General features: G+C 40.0%; 1 protein-coding gene and 1 pseudogene across 8 annotated transcripts in view; one reads left to right on the forward strand and one right to left on the reverse strand.

Annotated features, from left to right (window-relative positions):
• Positions 1–262: 262 nt before the first annotated feature.
• The window catches only part of LOC104587689 (two-pore potassium channel 3-like), a 37,096-nt gene continuing 18,162 nt past the window's right edge, over positions 263–19,196 (reverse strand). For 2 of the 8 annotated variants that reach the window (XM_010245398.3, XM_010245396.3), the window contains one exon: positions 17,405–18,217. In XM_010245398.3, coding sequence (XP_010243700.1) covers positions 18,070–18,217 — 148 coding nt within the window. In that variant the 3' untranslated portion in view covers positions 17,405–18,069. Of the gene's footprint in view, positions 2,535–3,505; positions 3,645–3,947; positions 4,003–16,181; positions 16,251–17,404; positions 18,218–18,593; positions 18,871–19,196 lie in introns of those variants that run through there. The other 6 variants (XM_088901105.1, XM_010245397.3, XM_088901102.1 and 3 more) reach the window with 6 other exon arrangements.
• LOC104587700 (NADH dehydrogenase [ubiquinone] flavoprotein 1, mitochondrial pseudogene) lies at positions 11,913–13,689 on the forward strand (annotated as a pseudogene).

The raw sequence follows: 19,196 nt of genomic DNA on the forward strand, positions 1-19,196 counted from the left end.
ACAAGCTGCCCCAACCTCTTTGGCAGTACATTAGTGTCATTTTTGGCAGGATATACTCCCCAAGTCTATCCAATGATTGAGAACATTTTAAATTAACACGAGTCTCATAAGTATCTAATTTAAGGGATAATTACACAAAAACACATCATTGATAATATGAAACAATTATGTATTTTTATTCATTTACAATAAATGTACATATACATCAATCTGATTGAAGCTAAATGTATACACTATCTAACAATTTTGATTCTAACCAACCAAACAATTGGAACCAGAATGACCCATTCCAATATAATTCTGATTCCAGACCCCTATTACTGTAAATCAAACGGGCCCATAATATGTGTATTATTTTTACTGCAAATATTATGTATATATATATATATATATAGTAGTGGGATTGAATTCGAATGTGGTAACATTCTCCTAAATCATGATAATTATATCCTTTTACACATAACAATGCTTAAAGTGTCACTCTACCTATCAAAATTCAAGTCACTCTTAATGGGATTGAATTCGAATGTGGACCATCAGATACCCTTTGCAGCCCTAAATAATAAAAAGCTATTTTTACATGTAAATGAAAAATATGTCTAGTTTTTAAAATATATATTTATCATATTGTTATGGCAGGTGACTAACATACCAGTTTAAAGGCTTTTCAAAAAAAATGTTTTTAAATGTTAGATAGTACTGTATGAGTGCATTATAAAAATATGAAACTAAAAAAATTAAAAAAAAAATAGTTTCTTACTCACCTTAAACACTCGATAAGCATGTTAATGCATTTTAGATGTATCCATACTTTAAACCTTGTTTATGAATATAATTATAATTCTTATTTATATTATTAAAAGTTGGGCACTGTATTTTTGGGTTATTTAAGAAAAGGAGGCCATTGTAAGTATATGGAATTAATTTTATACTCAAAGTTACCAATGGATTGTTTGGCGGGAAAATAACCGTTATTTTAATCTATTTGATTAATTGTCTTTGCCCAATCATATTGATTAAAGACATCACATTGATTATTTAATACATTTATTGGTTTCATGTTTTATAAAATATACTTTCACATTTCACAAGGTCTAATTACCATTAAGTCTTAATAAGAATGTTAAAGATATCAAAAATGACACGTCATTTTATCATCCATTCACATTTTTTTGTTTCGTAGTGGAGTGCATGCGCCATAGGTTTTGCCTTGATCTGATCAGTTTCTACATTTCAACAAAATTTTTGGGTTAAATTTACAATTTCTGCATTTTTGGGTATTTTCATGCATTTTCTATTTTTTTATTTTTATTAGGGGCAAAATTGGAAAACATTGATGATTTCGTTTCCAGCCTCTTGATGAACCAAACAGCATCAATCAAAATCCGATTTCGATTCCTGTTTGAACCAAATAGGTAGGGGGAATAAACCATTCCAATTCCGACTCCAAGGGATTCCTATTCCTATTCCGATTCCGATTCCAATCACGAATCAAACGGACCCTAAGGCCCTGTTTGGTTTGCGGGAATAGGTGTCTGGAATTGGAATCGGAATGAGCTATTCTGATTCCAACTGTTTGGTTGGGCAGAATCGAAATCCCCATTCCCATCCATTCCTGCTGGAATGGCATTCCCCAATTTGAGAGAATGGTCATTCCCTGTCCTTTCTTTGGAAATGAAATTCCATTCCTGCTGATTTTAATTCTTATTCTCATTCCTGTCTAAACCAAACAAACTATGGGAATGGACCATTCCGATTCTGATTCTAAAGAATTTTGATTCCGATTCTGACTACGAACCAAACCGATGTTAATAATAAGAGTACAAGTTAGGGTACATCTAAGATTAAAGATAAAGAAATAATTCAATATGATCTTTTCCAATGCCTCGGATTAATAACTCATACCAGAAAAGAGATTGAGGAGGATGCCACCTATAGAATTAGAGCAGAATAGCAAAAGTGTTGGGCAGTCCATAAAGATTATGGTATAAATGTGCATGCCGTGAGGGATGAGTATAAAAACTAAGGGTGCGTTGAATTCGCAGACAGGACCGGAATCGGAATCGGAATCGGAATCGGAATCGGAATCATCTATTCATGGCATCTGTTTGGTTCAATCAGGAATCAGAATCAGAATCCGATTCCTGCTATATGATTCAACTAGAAGCTGGAATCGGAATCAGCCAAAGTTTCCAATTCTACCCCTGCTAATAGATTCCAACTAATCTAAATAAAAGCCAGCTATGTATAGTCTCACTAAGGTGTATTCATTGCTTATGTAACAAATGCCATTGTTACAGTATATATAATGGAATTCGGTGCATCTCTAGATTCTCTACCATTCAATTCGCGGACAGGACACGAATTATACTTAACCAGGGTACTCTTACCCATAATCTTTACTATGCTAAAAAGCTTCGAGACATAAGCCAGAACCAGCATCTGCATATGGACGATAATCATCAAACTGGAACAGAGACATCATCAAGCTGCAATCTTATTATCTCTTCTCACTTGCCCAGAAATGGATCAATCTGCAAAAGAATTCAAGAGTACTTACTGTAATTCTCTGATCACGGCAATGTTGCATATATGAACTGATCAGACACCTTAGACACAAGTTAAACCAAGAAGTTTGGTAGCAGCAATTAAGCATATCAATACCGATTAGTGTCTGTTGGGTGTTGGCCCTATGTTATAAGGAAACCCTTTTTCTCCCCTAATCATCCGTATCTATTGATATATAAACTTTGAAATACCAACATCTCGAATCTCAAATCGTGGAAGCTTTTACTCTTGCATGGGCAAAAGCATGCATTGAGGAGTTTTTTCAAATATGATACAAATTAAGCTATTGAAAATTCAGAGCTCAAGTCTCTGAATTCTCGTTTATATTTTAGTGCTGGGACTGTTTTCAATGATTTACAAGGACTGGTTCAATTGCTTTAAGACATCAGCTATGTATTTTAGTCTCACTACAGCAAAGATGCTCAACTGCTAATAGATTCCATCTCTATGGTCCAAGTGTCATCATCTCTAAAACTTCTATTGTCATCTAATGTTAGCCATTTGTATACAGTTGAACCCCCAGTAGGTTTCAAACTGTAACATCTAATCTACATCTGCAAATGAATGCTAGTGATCATCTTCTGCAACTTTATCTGTGCTTTCTTTGATATCAATAGCAGCACACAAAGCCTTCCATATGGGAACCAACATTTTCACAGGCGGCCACAGTTCCAGCACTATGAGTTCTACCTCCATAAGCTGATTAACATATCCAATTCAAACCTACCTCACTTTGTCCACCATTCTAAAAGTAGTGAAAGGTCTCTCACTTTCCATGTGATTAACTAGCCAAAATAAATCCATATGGCCTAATCTAGAGTGTTCAGTATCCTCAACAGATATATCAAACTTCAGTTTTAGGAACCAGATTTGTTATCAAAACATTGATGACATTGAATACAATCGGCTGTGAGGGCCAGAGTCAAGGCAACTCTACCTTAAAAACTAGCATCAATTCTGCTTCTCCACATACAATCAAGGCCAGGCTCCAGTAACAAGTAACAGGAGTAACACATTCATTCAGCACAGGTCTCAAGATATTCCCCATTGGAACGAAATGGCAGACAACCCTTCCACTAAATGAGGAAAGCAAAATGACAATAAGAACCTAATGAACATAAAGCGCAGAAATTTTTTAATGGATACAGTCATACAATAACTATTAATGGTCAACCTCTTATTTTAAAAGGAAAAGGCTTAGTGAACATAACTTTAGCTTAGTAGGAAAGCTTCAAAGGGAATGTTGATACCAAACTACCAATATTTGACAAATATGGTGATGCAGACAAGTGCTACACCCAGATTTCTCGAGTATATTAAGAAGAAATACTTCAAATTACTCCGCATACAAAATAACTTCTAGGATATAGAAGAAATACCTCCCATAGTGTGTTTCAAGTTGCACTCCAAATGCAGGCATAATCACAATAGACTCTGTTTCACAAAAAGCATAAATGGACTAAATGCACAATTTTATTCTTCTTTCTAAATTATATGTTCTAATAAATTCCCCTTTTACCAAAAAGCATAGAAATTATCTGTTATTTATTTAATTCTCTCTTTGTTCACGTATAAGTATTGTGCCTGAAATTTGGGGGAAAAAAACTCTACTTATATTATTAGTTTATTATTATGTTAAATTCTTAAACAATAGGTATCCATAATATCAAATTAGAAAAAAAAACATTCATGACCTCAAACTAGTCAATGATAAAATTGATTGACAAGAATATCAATGAAATAAAAGATGCATATATACATGCATAAATAGAACGATGACACTGGTCTATCTATAGGAAACATTAGTTTCTATAGCATGTGTCATCCGATCAAGCAGGTGAAGTAAGCATGTGGAGACATTTGGTTATCATGCTTACCAACAATACCTCATTCACCATCACACTTTAGTTCTACATTTTGAGGTCCCAAAAGCCTAATTATCCAAACCCTTCTTTATCAGTCCTGGTTCTGTTTTGAATGCATGCTAAGGCTTTTTTTTTTTTTTTTTTTTTTTTTTTGAGAAAAGGCATTATTACCTTGAGAATTCTTGACCTTGGGCAATGTGGAATTGCAGAATACAATTAGTGTTTCCAACCCAAATAGCTTGGTTAAGGATTTGACAATGATGATGGTCATGATGACATGCATCACTAACAATGTCCATTGTTATTGACCATGAGAAAACAAATAGACAGAAAACATACTGGTCTATAACAGCCAATAAGTGGGCCTAATATCATTTGAGTGGCATTTAAGGACATAATTGACTAGATCCTGTGGTACCAGGTACCAGATAAGTCTGATTAACGATATATATACATTTCTCTCTCTCTCTCTAAAGCAACATCAAGAAATAAAATGCAATAAACTATCCAAATTAGGATAGCCAAAAGCTACAAAGTAAAACAGCATTTTGCTGATTACAGTACAGCAGAAATGATAATCACTCAGGAGATCTCAGACAGAAAAAGATCTGTCAGCCCTTTTAATTAGTCTTCTAACGAGAATACTAATAGTCTTCTAAAAACAAGTGATAATCACAGCAGGTTCACAGGGACTTTAAAATGTGAGTGCTCCTATATGCTATTATTTTTCCAAATTCAAACCCTTGAAAGGAACCTAACTTAAAGCTTACGACTACAAGATTCAAATCCGCCATGATTCCTTTTTCAAAGGTAAGATCAGTTGAGCACTTTAAATGTCAATCCAAAAAGAGCTTGTCCACATTAGCCACACCGATTTTCTTCCACATGGCTAACTCCTCCCTAGAATCTCCATAACCATTTCCCTAGGAGTGCCTTATTCATAATGCCTAATTCTTGAAACATGAACCACCCACTGCATTTGAATGACACAGGTCAAATATCTTTCTATATCCTCTTCCATCCACAATGGATGTAGGTGTTTCCCCATACCCTTCAAGTAATCTATGATAATCAAAAACATGATAGGCCCCCAATTAACTTTACGTATGCCAGGAAGGGGAAAGGTCAGCTTTTGGCTAAGCGGGGAAATAATTGAACATGGGGACAATTATAGCTGGAGGGAATAAGGAGAGTCTTGAGGCATTTATAGCTATGTCAGTTAGGAATAAGAAGAGTATGGGCATTTATAACTTGGCCAGCTGGGCATTTAATGAGGGAGTCAGTTATGCTGTGAGAAGAGTATAAGAAGGGGCTTTGGGGGATGGGGGAGATAGGCTTTTGTTGAGTGAAGAATACTGTGAGTGATTGGGAGAGCCGGCGGTCTCTTGAAGAACCGACCAACTGTTAATGTTCTTCTTTTCTTCTGAATGAATACTAGTTCCTTTGTTGATGTTCTAGTTGTGTGAATTCTGCTGTGAGTCTGAGAATTGTGTGTCAAGTTTCTGGGACCTAACAGTGGTATCAGAGCCTGTCTTTCCTCGGCCATGGTGACAGCTAAGGAAGTGGCATCGCAGGTGGAGGGTTTCGAAGAATGCTTGACTTCTCTACAGCCTGGAATTCATGTGGAGATGGATGGCTTACGCAATGAGATTCAGCAACTCGATCCAGATAAGGTAGCAGCTGGACTTTCGAAGATCTCGTCTCTGGAGAGCTCGGTACAATCTCTGGAAGGAGGCGTTCAAGATCTGGTGATATGTTTTGATCTGTTGCTTCAGCAACAGGCCTATTCAGCTCCTTTGTCTACGACTGACATTGCTCCTCCTTTAGTCGCATCGAGTCGTGCGGCTGACAAAGGGAAGAGTGAGGCATTTCCGACGTCTTCCTCGATGCCAGTGCCAGAACATACTCCTGATTCACTTCCTCAAAAGTTGGAGTTACTTATTTTTGATGGGGAAAATCCAGACGGCTGGCTTTTTCGTGTGGAGCGCTATTTTGAGATTCTTGACAGTGTAGCCGGCCAGAGATAAGTGGAAGAGGAGAGAAGAGAAGAGAAGAAGAAGAGAAGAGAAGAGAGGAGAGAAGAGAAGAGAAGAAGAAGAGAAGAGAAGAGAGGAGAGAAGAGAGAAGATTTGCAATGTAACAGTACTAGCGGCGCCAGTGTTTATTTTACTATATATAGGGCGACAGAAATAACAAGGGAAAAGACCCTTGTGCCCCCGAGTACAATAACAGACATAACAGAAATAAAAAATGAAATAAAAAAACACTTTAATTAGCCAAACAGGCCCTAACATCTGCCACTAAGTTATTTTAACATTATTCCAACACTCCCCCTCAAGTTGGAGCATAGATGTCAATCATGCCCAACTTGTCACACAAATCTTTGTGCCACACATGATGAAGACCTTTGGTGAAGATATCTGCAAGTTGCTCTTCCGAGCTGACATATTGATGGCAGCTTTATTGTCACAGTAGAGTGACGTAGGATTGCTTACTGTGAAACCCAGTTCACCTAACAGATTTCTTATCCACATGATTTCCGCAACCCCATGAGCCATCGCTCTATACTCTGCTTCAGCACTGGATCTAGCCACCACACTTTGTTTTTTGCTTCTCCATGTGACAAGGTTTCCTCCTACAAAGGCACAATAACCACTGGTAGACTTTCGGTCATTGACTGCTCCTGCCCAATCTGCATCAGTATATACTTCCACTTTTAAGTGACTGTGTTTCTAGAACAACAAACTAGCTCCTGGAAACTTCTTGAGATATCTCAAGATCCTCTCTACAGCCTCAAAGTGAGTTGTCCTCGGGCTGTGCATGAATTGACTAAGGACACCCACTGCATAGGCAATATCAGGCCTGGTCATAGACAAATACAGAAGTCTCCCCACGAGTCTCTGGAACATCTTTACATCTTTCAAAAACTCTCCCTAACTGTCTCCCAGATGGTGATTAGGTTCAATAGGTGAATCAGATGGTTTTACCCCCAACTTGCCTGTATCTTCTAGTAGATCTAGTACATACTTCCGTTGGGAAATAAAGATGCCCTTGTGAGAGCAGGCAACTTCAATTCCAAGAAAGTATCGTAAGGGGCCTACATCCTTCACCTCAAATTTAGTAGCTAAGAATTTTTTTAGTCTCTGGATTTCAGCCTCCCAATCTCCTGTGATCACTATGTCATCCACATACACAATAAGAGCTGCAATTTTACCTTCACCTCTTTTTACAAACAGGGTATGATCTGACTGACATTGTTTGAATCCCATCTGTTGGACTGCTAAATGGAACTTACTAAACCAAGCCCGAGGTGATTGTTTCAACCCATATAGGGACTTTTTTAACCTGCACACCTTTTGTTCACTGCCTTTGGCACAGAACCCTGGGGGTTGGGTCATGTACACCTCCTCTTCCAAGTCACCATTCAAGAAGGCATTCTTGATGTCCAATTGGTAAAGATCCCAGTCAAGATTTACTGCCAAGGAAAGGAGAATCCGGATGGAGTTCATCTTCGCTACTGGAGCAAAAGTCTCTGCATAGTCCACTCCATATACCTGTGTGAAGCCTCTTGCTATCAGTCTAGCCTTGTACCTTTCAACAGTTCCATCAGCTTTGTGTTTCACTGTGAACACCCACTTGCACCCCACTAGTTCCTTCCCCTCAGGAAGATCTACCAACTCTCACGTACCATTTTTGTGTAAGGCATCAATTTCTTCCTGCATTGCATCTATCCATTCAGGTCTTGACAAAGCTTCTGCCACGGTCTTAGGGATGGGGACACTATCCACAGAAGAGAGAAAGGCACGGTACGAAGGTGAAACATGCTCATAGGACACAAAGTTAGAGATAGGATGATTAGTGGTACAAGATCTAACACCCTTTCTCTTAGCAATAGGAATATTAAGATCATTGGGGACAGGTGAATCAACATTTAAATGAGCAATGGGAGCAAGTGTACCTGGCTGATGAGACGGATCTGCCTCGGGTGAATCCGATGATGTTGGTTGCATAGTGTCCGGCTCCACGGCTCTTGAACTCTGTTGGCTCTTATGGCGACAATGAAAAACCCGGAACAGAGGAGGATCGGGTAAAGGAGGTAGTTGAATCTGAGTCATCGCCTGTTTCTCCTCAACCCTACTCTCCCCCTAAGGAGAAACCGAGAAGAACGGTTGATTCTCAAAGAATGAGACATCAATGGAAACATAGTACTTGCGGGCAATGGGATCATAGCAACGATACCCCTTTTGAGATGAAGGGTAACCAAGAAAAACACAAGGAATAGCCCGAGGGTCAAGTTTACCACGAGTAGGTGACAGGTTGTGGACAAAACAACGACACCCAAAAACACGCATCGGAATGGTGGACAGCAGGGCTGTAGGGAACAAGAGCTGATGTTGGGCCTTATACTCTAGTAGCCGAGAGGGTATGCGATTGATGATATATGTCGCACACAATACTGCATCCATCCAGAACTGTTTTGGCACATTCATATGAATCAGCAAGCCACGAGCAACTTCGAGGAGGTGACGGTTTTTTCGTTCAGCCACACCATTTTGTTGGGGTGTCCTGGCACAAGAGCTTCGCTGAAGTGACCCACTCGAAGCAAAGAACTTCGTGAGATCACTATGGAAATATTCCTTTGCATTGTCCAACTGAAAAATATGAATTTCCGTTTGGAACTGAGTGAACACCATGCGTTGAAAATCTTTCACAATTTGTGGCACTTCATCTCGAGATCGCATAGGGTAAACCCAAGTGTATCGAGAATAATCATCAATCAAAGTAACAAAATACTTATAGCCAGCCGCAGTAGGTAGAGTAACAGGGCCCCAAACATCAGAATAAACAATATGAAATGGAAATTCATATCTTTTATTTCTTAAAGGTAAAGAACTTCTACAATGCTTACTCAACTAACAAGTTTGACACTGTAACTGACTCACTGACAATGACTCAAACAACTTTGGAAACATAACTTTTAACGACTCAAAAGAAAGATGACCTAAACAACTATGCCATAAATAGGCCTGACTCTCACTCGACGAACTTGTGGACTCAGTCGCCACTAGACCAGCATTATTCTCCAACACGTAGAGACCATCCACCATGCTTCCTCTACCAATCGTCTTCCCCGAAGTCAAATCCTGAAACACACATGAAGACGGAAAAAAGGTGACTGAGCAGTTCAAAGAGTGAGTAATACTACTAATGGACAGCAAATTAATAGGTAATTTTGGAACATGCAGGACATTAGGAAGAGTAAGGCTAAGTGGGAGAGATAATGGTGCCTCGGCCAGCTTTGGTAGAAAAAGAACCATCAGCCAGTCTTACCTTATCTCTCCCAGAGAGAAGGTTATACGTCTGGAACAAATTTGACTTACCGGTCATGTGATTTGAGGCTCCGGAGTCAATAATCCAAGGTGAATCAGTAGTATGAGATGACACATGGAAGGTTGTGGCATTACCTGATGTAGATGCAAATGAGGTAGAAGGAGTATGCCCAGAATCCACCTGGCGGAGAGTCTTACCATACAATTCCAAATGTTCACGGAAGGAGTTGATAATATCTTCCTTAGGGTCAGAACCGGGATGTCTCTCCTGAGTTACGGAAGGACTAGTCTCTGTCGATGCCATATTAGCTGAGTTATACCTTTTTTGATTCTGCTGGCTTGGTTTCTTGCCCTGATCCGGTGCTGACTTCTTACCCAAATCTTGTGCCCATTTAAGTTTTCCATGGAGATCCCAGCATGTATTTTTAGTGTGTCGTGTCTTCTGGCAGTGAGTGCACCAAAGCTTGCTTTTATCTTCTGATTTTTTCTGAGTGTCACCCCTTTTAAAGCCACCTCCGACATTTGTATCTGAATTTCCCCGGACCGCTAGGGCAACTGACTCCCCTTCTACACCATTCATCACACTTCTTCTGCTTTCTTCTGACTGCACCAAGGCATACACCTCCTGGACTGATGGCAAGTCTTTACTACCCAAGATCTGTACCCTGATGGACTCATATGACGAATTCAGCCCTAGGAGGAAGGCAAACACGTGTTGCTGTGATACAAGTGACTTATAGGCCTTTGCATCTTCATCACACTTCCAATTTACATTTTGATAGTGATCAAGTTCTTTCCATATTAATGTCAAATCAGAATAGTACATCGAGAGACTCCTCTCCCCCTGCTTGCAAGTAGAAGATTCAGCTTGTAGTTGATATATCTTGGCATAGTGTCTCTGTTCTGAATAAGTGGACTTCGCTTGTTCCCATATCTCACAAGCAGTTTCAGCCCACATAAAAGTCTTCCTTACTTGTGGCAGCATTGAAACCAAGAGCCAAGACATCACCAAACTATTCTCTTGGTTCCACCTATCATGCTCAGCACTTCCATACTTCGGTTCCTTTACTCTCCCATTGATGTATCCTATTCGCCCCCTAGCAGTGATGTAGAGTTTTATCCCCCTAGACCACTCAAGGTAATTCAGACCATCAAAGGGAATGACAGCCATGGGAAAGCTCATATCCATTCCCCCACTCACTCCATTGTGGCTCCCTGAGATCTCTGAAGTAGCAGAATTCTCAGTCGACATGGTCAAGCAGTTAATCAGTCCCACACACCGGACTTAGGACCCCTCCTTACTCCACAAAACAATGCTCCACTCAGTTCACACCCACACACTCAGGTTTACCAACCAAATTGAGCACAAACAGTACCAAATTCCAAACAAAAACTGAGGTAATATTCGGCAGATTTCAGACCCGTATAGTTTTATCAGTCCCCACCTACTAGAATTCTAGAATGTCTAACAGCCACTAATCAGCAGGAGAGATCCTTCTTACTTATAGTCAACTCAAACCATTGAGAAGACAGGTTAGCATTGACCTACAGTTGTCTTAACACATGAACAGGATCACACGATCCAAGAAAACTAGGGTTACACAGGTTCGACAGCATTCAGCCGCCCCAGATTCATAGGGTTTTCACTCGGCACATGACCAAGGAGAGTAAAGAAGAGAAAAAATAGGGAGAACTGTACCAGTCGTAGCTATTCTGTAGTCCAGAATCAGATTTCTTTTTTGCTAGTCTGTTCGATCTGTTCTTTGGGTTGATCGATCTTCTCTTGACAGTAGGGTTGATCGATCTACTCTCTTTTAATCAGCATTCCCGCTCTGATACCATCTTGACAGTGTAGCCGGCCAGAGATAAGTGGAAGAGGAGAGAAGAGAAGAGAGAAGGTTTGCAATGTAACAATACTAGCGGCGCCAGTGTTTATTTTACTATATATAGGGCGACAGAAATAACAAGGGAAAAGACCCTTGTGCCCCTGAGTACAATAACAGACATAACAGAAATAAAAAACGAAATAAAAAAACACTTTAATTAGCCAAACAGGCCCTAACATCTACAACTAAGTTATTTTAACATTATTCCAACAAAGATTAATGGATTGCTTCCGGCAGAGCGTCTACGAGCTGCAGTTGTCTATCTAGAGGGCGATACATTGGCGTGGTATTACCGGGAAGTTGGTCGGCGACCTTTTCGTGGTTGGACAGAATTCAAAGAGCTTCTCCTTGAACGTTTTTGATCGACTCAGGAGGGTAATTTACAGGAGCAATTCTTTTCGTTACATCAGTCTTCTACTATTAAGGGATATCGACGCCAACTCGGGATGATCTCCGCTCCCTTGTGTGACCTGCCAAAATCAGTCCTTGAAGCAGCATTTGTTAATGGGTTGCACGACCCTTTCCTGAACGGTGCCATGAAGCGGGGTGACTGGTGTAGAACCAAAGACTTGGTACCTAAGGGCTCTGATTGGATTGTCAATGAAATGAAGAAATCTGGTCTTCGAGGCCGTGGTGGAGCTGGTTTTCCATCTGGCCTGAAGTGGTTTTCATGCCAAAAGTATCTGATGGCCGTCCTTCTTATCTTGTTGCCAATGCTGATGAGAGTGAGCCAGGAACATGTAAGGACAGAGAAATTATGCGCCATGACCCACATAAACTACTAGAGGGTTGCCTGATTGTAGGGGTTGATATGCAGGCCACTACTGCTTATATCTACATAAGGGGAGAGTATGTAAATGAGCGGAAAAACCTTGAGAAGGCAAGGAGGGAAGCTTATCAAGTTGGAGTTTCGGGAAAAAATGCTTGTGGATCTGGATATGATTTTGATGTTCATATCCACTATGGAGCTGATGCTTACATTTGTGGAGAAGAGACGGCGTTGTTGGAAAGCCTTGAAGGAAAACAAGGAAAACCAAGGTTGAAGCCTCCTTTTCCAGCTAATGCAGGGCTATATGGATGTCCAACAACTGTTACAAATGTTGAAACTGTGGCTGTTTCCCCCACCATTTTAAGGCGTGGTCCTGAATGGTTTGCTAGTTTTGACAGGAAGAACAATTCTAGGACAAAGCTATTCTGTGCCTCAGGCCACGTGAACAAGCCTTGTACAGTTGAAGGGGAGATGAGTAATCCATTGAAGGAGCTGATAGAGAGGCACTATGGAGGAGCTAGAGGTGGATGGGATAATTTACTTACAGTGATACCAGGGGGTTCTTCTGTTCCACTGATTCCACAGCACATATGTGATGATGTGTTGATGGATTATGATGCACTCAAGGCTGTCCAAAGGGGTTTAGGGACAGCTGCTGTAATTGTGATGGACAAGTCAATTGATATTGTGGATGCAATTGCTAGGCTCTCTTACTTCTATAAGCATGAAAGTTGTGGGTAGTGCACAACATGCAGGGAGGGGACAGGATGGCTGTGGATGATCATGGAGAGGCTGAAGGTTGGAAACGCGAAGCTGGAGGAAATAGACATGCTTCAAGAGGTGACAAAGCAGACACACCATCTGTGCATTGGGCGATGCTACTGCTTGGCCTGTGCAGGGACATATTAGTGCGCGGTGTGCATCCATCCACTATACCTAGAGTCTGGTTTGGAAGTGCTTATTCATTGGCAGGGCCTACCTGATTTTGATGATTCTTGGGAGCCTTTTGACTTGCTTCAAGACCAATTTCCTCATTTTAACCTTGAGGACAAGGTTAGACTTTGGGCGGCGGGTAATGATAGGCCCCCAATTAACTTTGCGTATGCCAGGAAGGGGAAAGGTCAGCTTTCGGCTAAGGGGGGAAATAATTGAACATGGGGGCAATTATAGCTGGAGGGAATAAGGAGAGTCTTGAGGCATTTATAGCTATGTCAGTTAGGAATAAGAAGAGTATGGGCATTTATAACTTAGCCAGCTGGGCATTTATTGAGGGAGTCAGTTATGCTGTGAGAAGAGTATAAGAAGGGGCTTTGGGGGATGGGGAAGATAGGCTTTTGTTGAGTGAAGAATATTGTGAGTGATTGGGAGAGCCGGCGGTCTCTCGAAGAACCGGCCAACTGTTAATGTTCTTCTTTTCTATACCACTGATATGACCCGAAAATTTGACACGCAGGTCACAGACTTACAGCAGCGTTCACACACTCAAACATCAACAAAAGAGACTAGTATTCATTCAACAGAAAATATAAACAATTGGTCGGTTCTTCGAGAGACCGCCGGCTCTCCCAAACACTCACAATATTCTTTACTCAAATAAAAAACATAACCCCTATCCCCCAAAGCCCCTTCTTATACTCTTCTGATAGCATAACTGCCTTCCTCTATAAATGCCCAGCTGGCCTAGTTATAAATGCCCAGAAACTCTTCTTTTTTCATAACTGACATAGCTATAAATGCCCTAAGACTCTCCTTATTCCCTCCAGCTATAATTGCCCTCATGTGATTAATTGTTCAATTATCCCCCCCCCCCCCTCTTAGCTGATTGTTGACCTTTCCTCTTCCTATGTAAAGTTAATTGGGGGCCTATCAAAACATTGCTATGAACTGATGCATAACATGGCTGATTTTTCTAGGGGGGACTGTTGGGCTTGTGGGCTTCACTGGTTGCATTTCTTTTTTTGGGTGGTTGGCGACCCAAGAAAAAAAATATCCAAAATGAATGTAGTTGAATTGAACTAGTTGTTGAATCATGTAACATAGGTAAAGAATTAGCTAGAGATGTCATCCGTAAGCGTTCACCTCTGACTCTGAGAACAAATATGCCCGTTAAGGCTTCCAAAGCATATTTAACCTAAAATTCTATGTTGATAGTGTTGGAAAAAATGGGGTCACTGTAACTTTGGAGGAGAAGCTCTGAGGCACGTCTGAAGACACTGCCTTTAGAACATTATTTGCCCCCACTCAGTTTCATTGAGTTTGCTGTTGGGTTACAGGCAAATCCGTTCCCAGGATACAACAGAGCCTTGGGCGAGAATCTGCAACCAGCAAAGTTGAAGAATCTCCGAGAAACCTTCTGTGAGATTGTAGCAAACCGGACTGAGAGAGAGAGAGAGAAAGTGGATTTCGAAAAATGTGTGTTTTTGAAATCTGATTCATGCTCCTTAAATAGTTTATGAAGAGGTATGAAGAAAAGGTAGGTGCTGGTTTAGAGAAGGCACCTTGAACAGTCACAATTTCAAACATTGTGATTGTTTAAAAAGTAGTTAACAGTTAATGACTGTTAACTTTGAATTGTGCCTCTTGATCACACCCGATCAAATCATGACCGTTGATCTCATCAACGGTGATCAACGGTCAGCATCGCACCAAAACCAAAGCCGCCCTTCGCGAGCCACGCGAAGTGCGAGCAAAGTGCGCCTCATTGCGCCGCACACACGCGCGGACACGCGTGCACGCGCGTTGCGCAGTATCAAACCCCCATACTCTCCTCTACTATTTCTAAGGAGTGTAAATCAGCTCCTATTAAAATACTAAAAATAAAGCTTATAATTTTCCAATGTGGGACAAGTTCAAAACTAGGTTTTGTAAGAGAAAAGCTAATTTTTCAATCAAATGTGCAGGTGCAATTTCTCATGTAATTAACCAATCAAACCCATTGGGTTTAATCTCTTATGAGATTAAAATCAAACAGATGGTTCTTTTAACCCAGATCCTAGAGATCCAGAGACATGTTTTTTCAATGCTTTCTAACCAAGAGGAACTCAATATTGCAATACTAGCAGTTTATTTGGTGAGAAAGATCAACTGATCAAGGAAAATGAGAAGTTTCATGGATAATAAAACAGCCCTACTGATAGATCACTTGTTTTGCTTATTGGACAATATGGATGGAAACAGTAGCAGGAATGAAATGAAGCTGCTTCAATTTGTTCAGCAGCTTTGTTGCATCCTCTACATTTACCTTAGTAAGGATATTCGGTGGAGGTGGTATTCAATAATGCTTGACCAGATTAGTTAAATGTCTTAGCAGGTCTATTGTCATGACTTACAAAGTTAATTAGTATTCATCAGTTGAGACATTTGAAACTCTGCTACATGCAAAATGTGTTGGGTCTGGTGAAACATGTTGAAATTAATTCAAGATGAACATGTTCCTGTGCTCCATAGGTGCCAAAGATAGAAAGATGCTTGGCATAGGATTGATCTAATTCAGAATTCAGTTGCAGCTGGCTCCCCCTATCTAGGCGTAGCCGGTGATCTAATTCAGAATCCAGTATGCTAATTCAAGAGTACTCTGGGCAATTAAGCGTCAGTAATGGTGTTTAATTTAACCTAATTGAAATTTAGGAACAAATAAACCCGGGACTAACACATTCTTTCTGCTGTTTATCAAACAGACATTGTGTGATTATGGAGCAAGGAAGGTAGCAGTGATAGGAATAAATAAACCTGTTTCAGCAAAAGTGTCACAACATGAACTTACTTAAGACGCTTGTTAGAACAATCAAAATATGTGAAGAAGTAGATCGATCCCAATAGAGTAGGAGCAGATCTGCAAAACATAAAACCATATTTCAGTTAGTGAAAAAAAAAGTAGGAAGGAGGAAGAGGAGGCGAGGAAGCAGAGCATGGGGGGTGGATTTCGAAGAAGAAGAGGAAAGGAGAGAGTTCCATCAGGACCTGGCCGGAGTAATACAAGTCGGATCTTCAGAGTTCAACCGCCGAACAGCAAAGGGTTTGAAGGAGGGAGTGACAAGAGTGAGGAGAAAGACGGTTGGAAACTTGAATCGGGGGTTTGAGGGGTTTTTCTGTCATTTTCTTTTTTATTGATTTAACCGGCTGGAATGGGAATCCGATTCCTAGGGGGTGGGTCGGGAATGGCCATTCCCTCAAATGGGGGATTGCCATTCCGCTTGGAATGGGAATCGGATTCCGATTCCGCCCAACCAAACATCTGGAATCGGAATGATCCATTCCGATTCCGATTCCGGACTCCTATTCCTGCAAACCAAACAGACCCTAAAATAAAATAGGGTTTAGAAATGAAGTCATTTAAAGGAACTTGAGAACAACTCCAATAGATGATGAAATGAGAAAGTAACTAAGATGGCTTCCTCACATGTATAGAAGACCTTTGACAGCAGCAATAAGAAGTGAACTATTGTAGAGGTGCAAGTTGGGTGGGTTAAGGTTGGACTTTTGTCAAAATTGAATGGGCCCAACTGAAAGGCTTGAGCTTGGAGCAGTTGAAAATGCTAAATCGGGCCAACCCAAGTTGCACCCCTAATCTATTGCAAGTTGAAGGGGCTAAACTGGGTGGGAATAGACCAAGAAGGATGCAAGAAATGATTTAAGGACTAATAATTTAACAACAGATATAGCCTTAAACAGAACAAAATGGAAAAACAGGATCATGCAGCCGACCTTGTTATTGGGATAAGGCTTGGATGATGATGAAGAAGTTTGAATGGGTTGATACTTGATTAATAGGGAAATTTATGGGTTGTCTGTTACTTTGTAATCAGGTACCAGTTCATTCGCCCTTTTGATATTGTATTGTTTTAATTATAATAAAATTTTCTTTCATTTACCACTAAAAAAAAGAATCACCCACCTTACCAACTTCATTTTGGGTAGCCAGCTTCTTAATTAACTTTGTTCATCAACTTTTTGAACATTTTGTCCCAGTCCATACACTTTCAAATAGGAATAAGACATCTATGAAAGAAATGCTTTATTGAAATTCTTCTCAATTTGAGCAATTTTACATACAGTTACATCATGTATACTTGCAGAGGGGTGAAACTAACCCCTTCAGAAAACAAGCAAAAATAGAAAAATAACATGAACAGAGAACCACCGAGGCTCCTTTTGTACCTTGTATATTTGAAAAAGAATAACTGCTATATGTACCTTATCCAACATGGTGGTGTATAAACTACAAACACTTTAATTACAATCAGCACATTGCCCATCGGCCCACCAGAGTGTCGAGTCTCTAAAGCTTAGTTTGCATGGGCCATAGCCACAGGCGGACCATGGGACCTTAGGAAACAAGGTCCATCTTTTAGTAGACAATAAAACCAAGGCCAAATGGATGTGGAATGATATCCCAGAAACCATACCGTATCCAAGAGATAACTCATCAAATGGGTGATGCAGACCCATAGGCATGTGCAACAGAACAGCAAGGAAGCTTGCAATATATGTCAATCAGGAAGTGGCACCTTTGAACTACTAATAACTTCATAAAAGTAGGACCTTCTCGTCTAATTGATGGAAAGATTTTCAAACCAGGGATACTTCTCATAAAGATATCCATAATAGTGCCACCACACTTTGTTCTACTAAGGAAAATCCACCAACACCACTCATCGATGGTTTTCCATGAGATCAGCAAGTGTAATCTTCCCACAATTGCCCGTGTCTAGCCTGTCAAACTGGTTACATATCTGCAGGATATCTTTTTCTGCTATCTTTCCCATCTCCTTAAGCTTGTATATGACAAACTCAGATTTACTGGCAGTAAACAAGGAGAAAAAGGTATGAGGTTAGAAGGAATAAGAAACCAATATGTAAGAAAGAAATGGTCCTTGAACAAAAAGCAATATGCATGCACAAGAAAGTGAAACCATAGTTCTTTTCCCTTATTAAGGGAGCACAGGGACAGAAAAGAAAGTCATAAGAATTTCTGAATCAAGATGTTTTCCTTTCTTTTATTTTATGCTCTGATCAGCTACAGACTAGATAATGAGTTCAGGCTTTTGTAGGGTTTGGATGACATGAGGCGCTTGCAGAGTCGTCAAACCACAAATATATAAAGCAAATGACTTGCTGCACAAAAAGCCATTAACTATTGAACAAATAGACTACAAACACAGCAAGCAAGTAATACCTGTAAATGAATGCCAGCCATGTAGGTTTGGCTAATGTATCATGTGGGCCCAATATGTTGTCAGATTTTGTTTTAAACAATGAATCCCAGATAATGTATCAGATCCATGGTGTTCAGGAATCCATATTTAGGTTGGCCATCCAATATGGAAAGCATAACTCTTGTATTTTGTCAAATGCCACATAGTATCACCATCTTACAGGTATACTCTACCAAACCCACGAGTATATTTCTGTATTTGTTACTTTTGCAAGTTACTGCATTATCCACCACCTTCCTGCAGGTTTTTCTACCAACTTAATAATCACTTTTAACACAATATCTAAACCATAAGATTTGGAAACACTAAACAATTGATTACAACATTTTGCAATGGTAATGTTGGATGACAGGTGCGTACATGTAGTAATTGGAGCAACGCCCAAAAACATCACAATAAGCCAATTACGAGGTGCAATCTGTGGGCAATCCCATTGTTCTCTCTTTAGTGGGTAAAGTCATTTTTTTATTGATGGTAATGGTAATATTATTCAAAAGAAGACTTTTCCTAGTCTTCCTTTTTATGTAGATGAGAATGTCACTAAAGAGATAAACTAAAGCTCA

This window comes from Nelumbo nucifera, chromosome 3, assembly GCF_055504915.1.
Source record: "Nelumbo nucifera cultivar China Antique chromosome 3, China Antique-T2T, whole genome shotgun sequence".
Classification (NCBI taxonomy): Eukaryota; Viridiplantae; Streptophyta; class Magnoliopsida; order Proteales; family Nelumbonaceae; genus Nelumbo; species Nelumbo nucifera.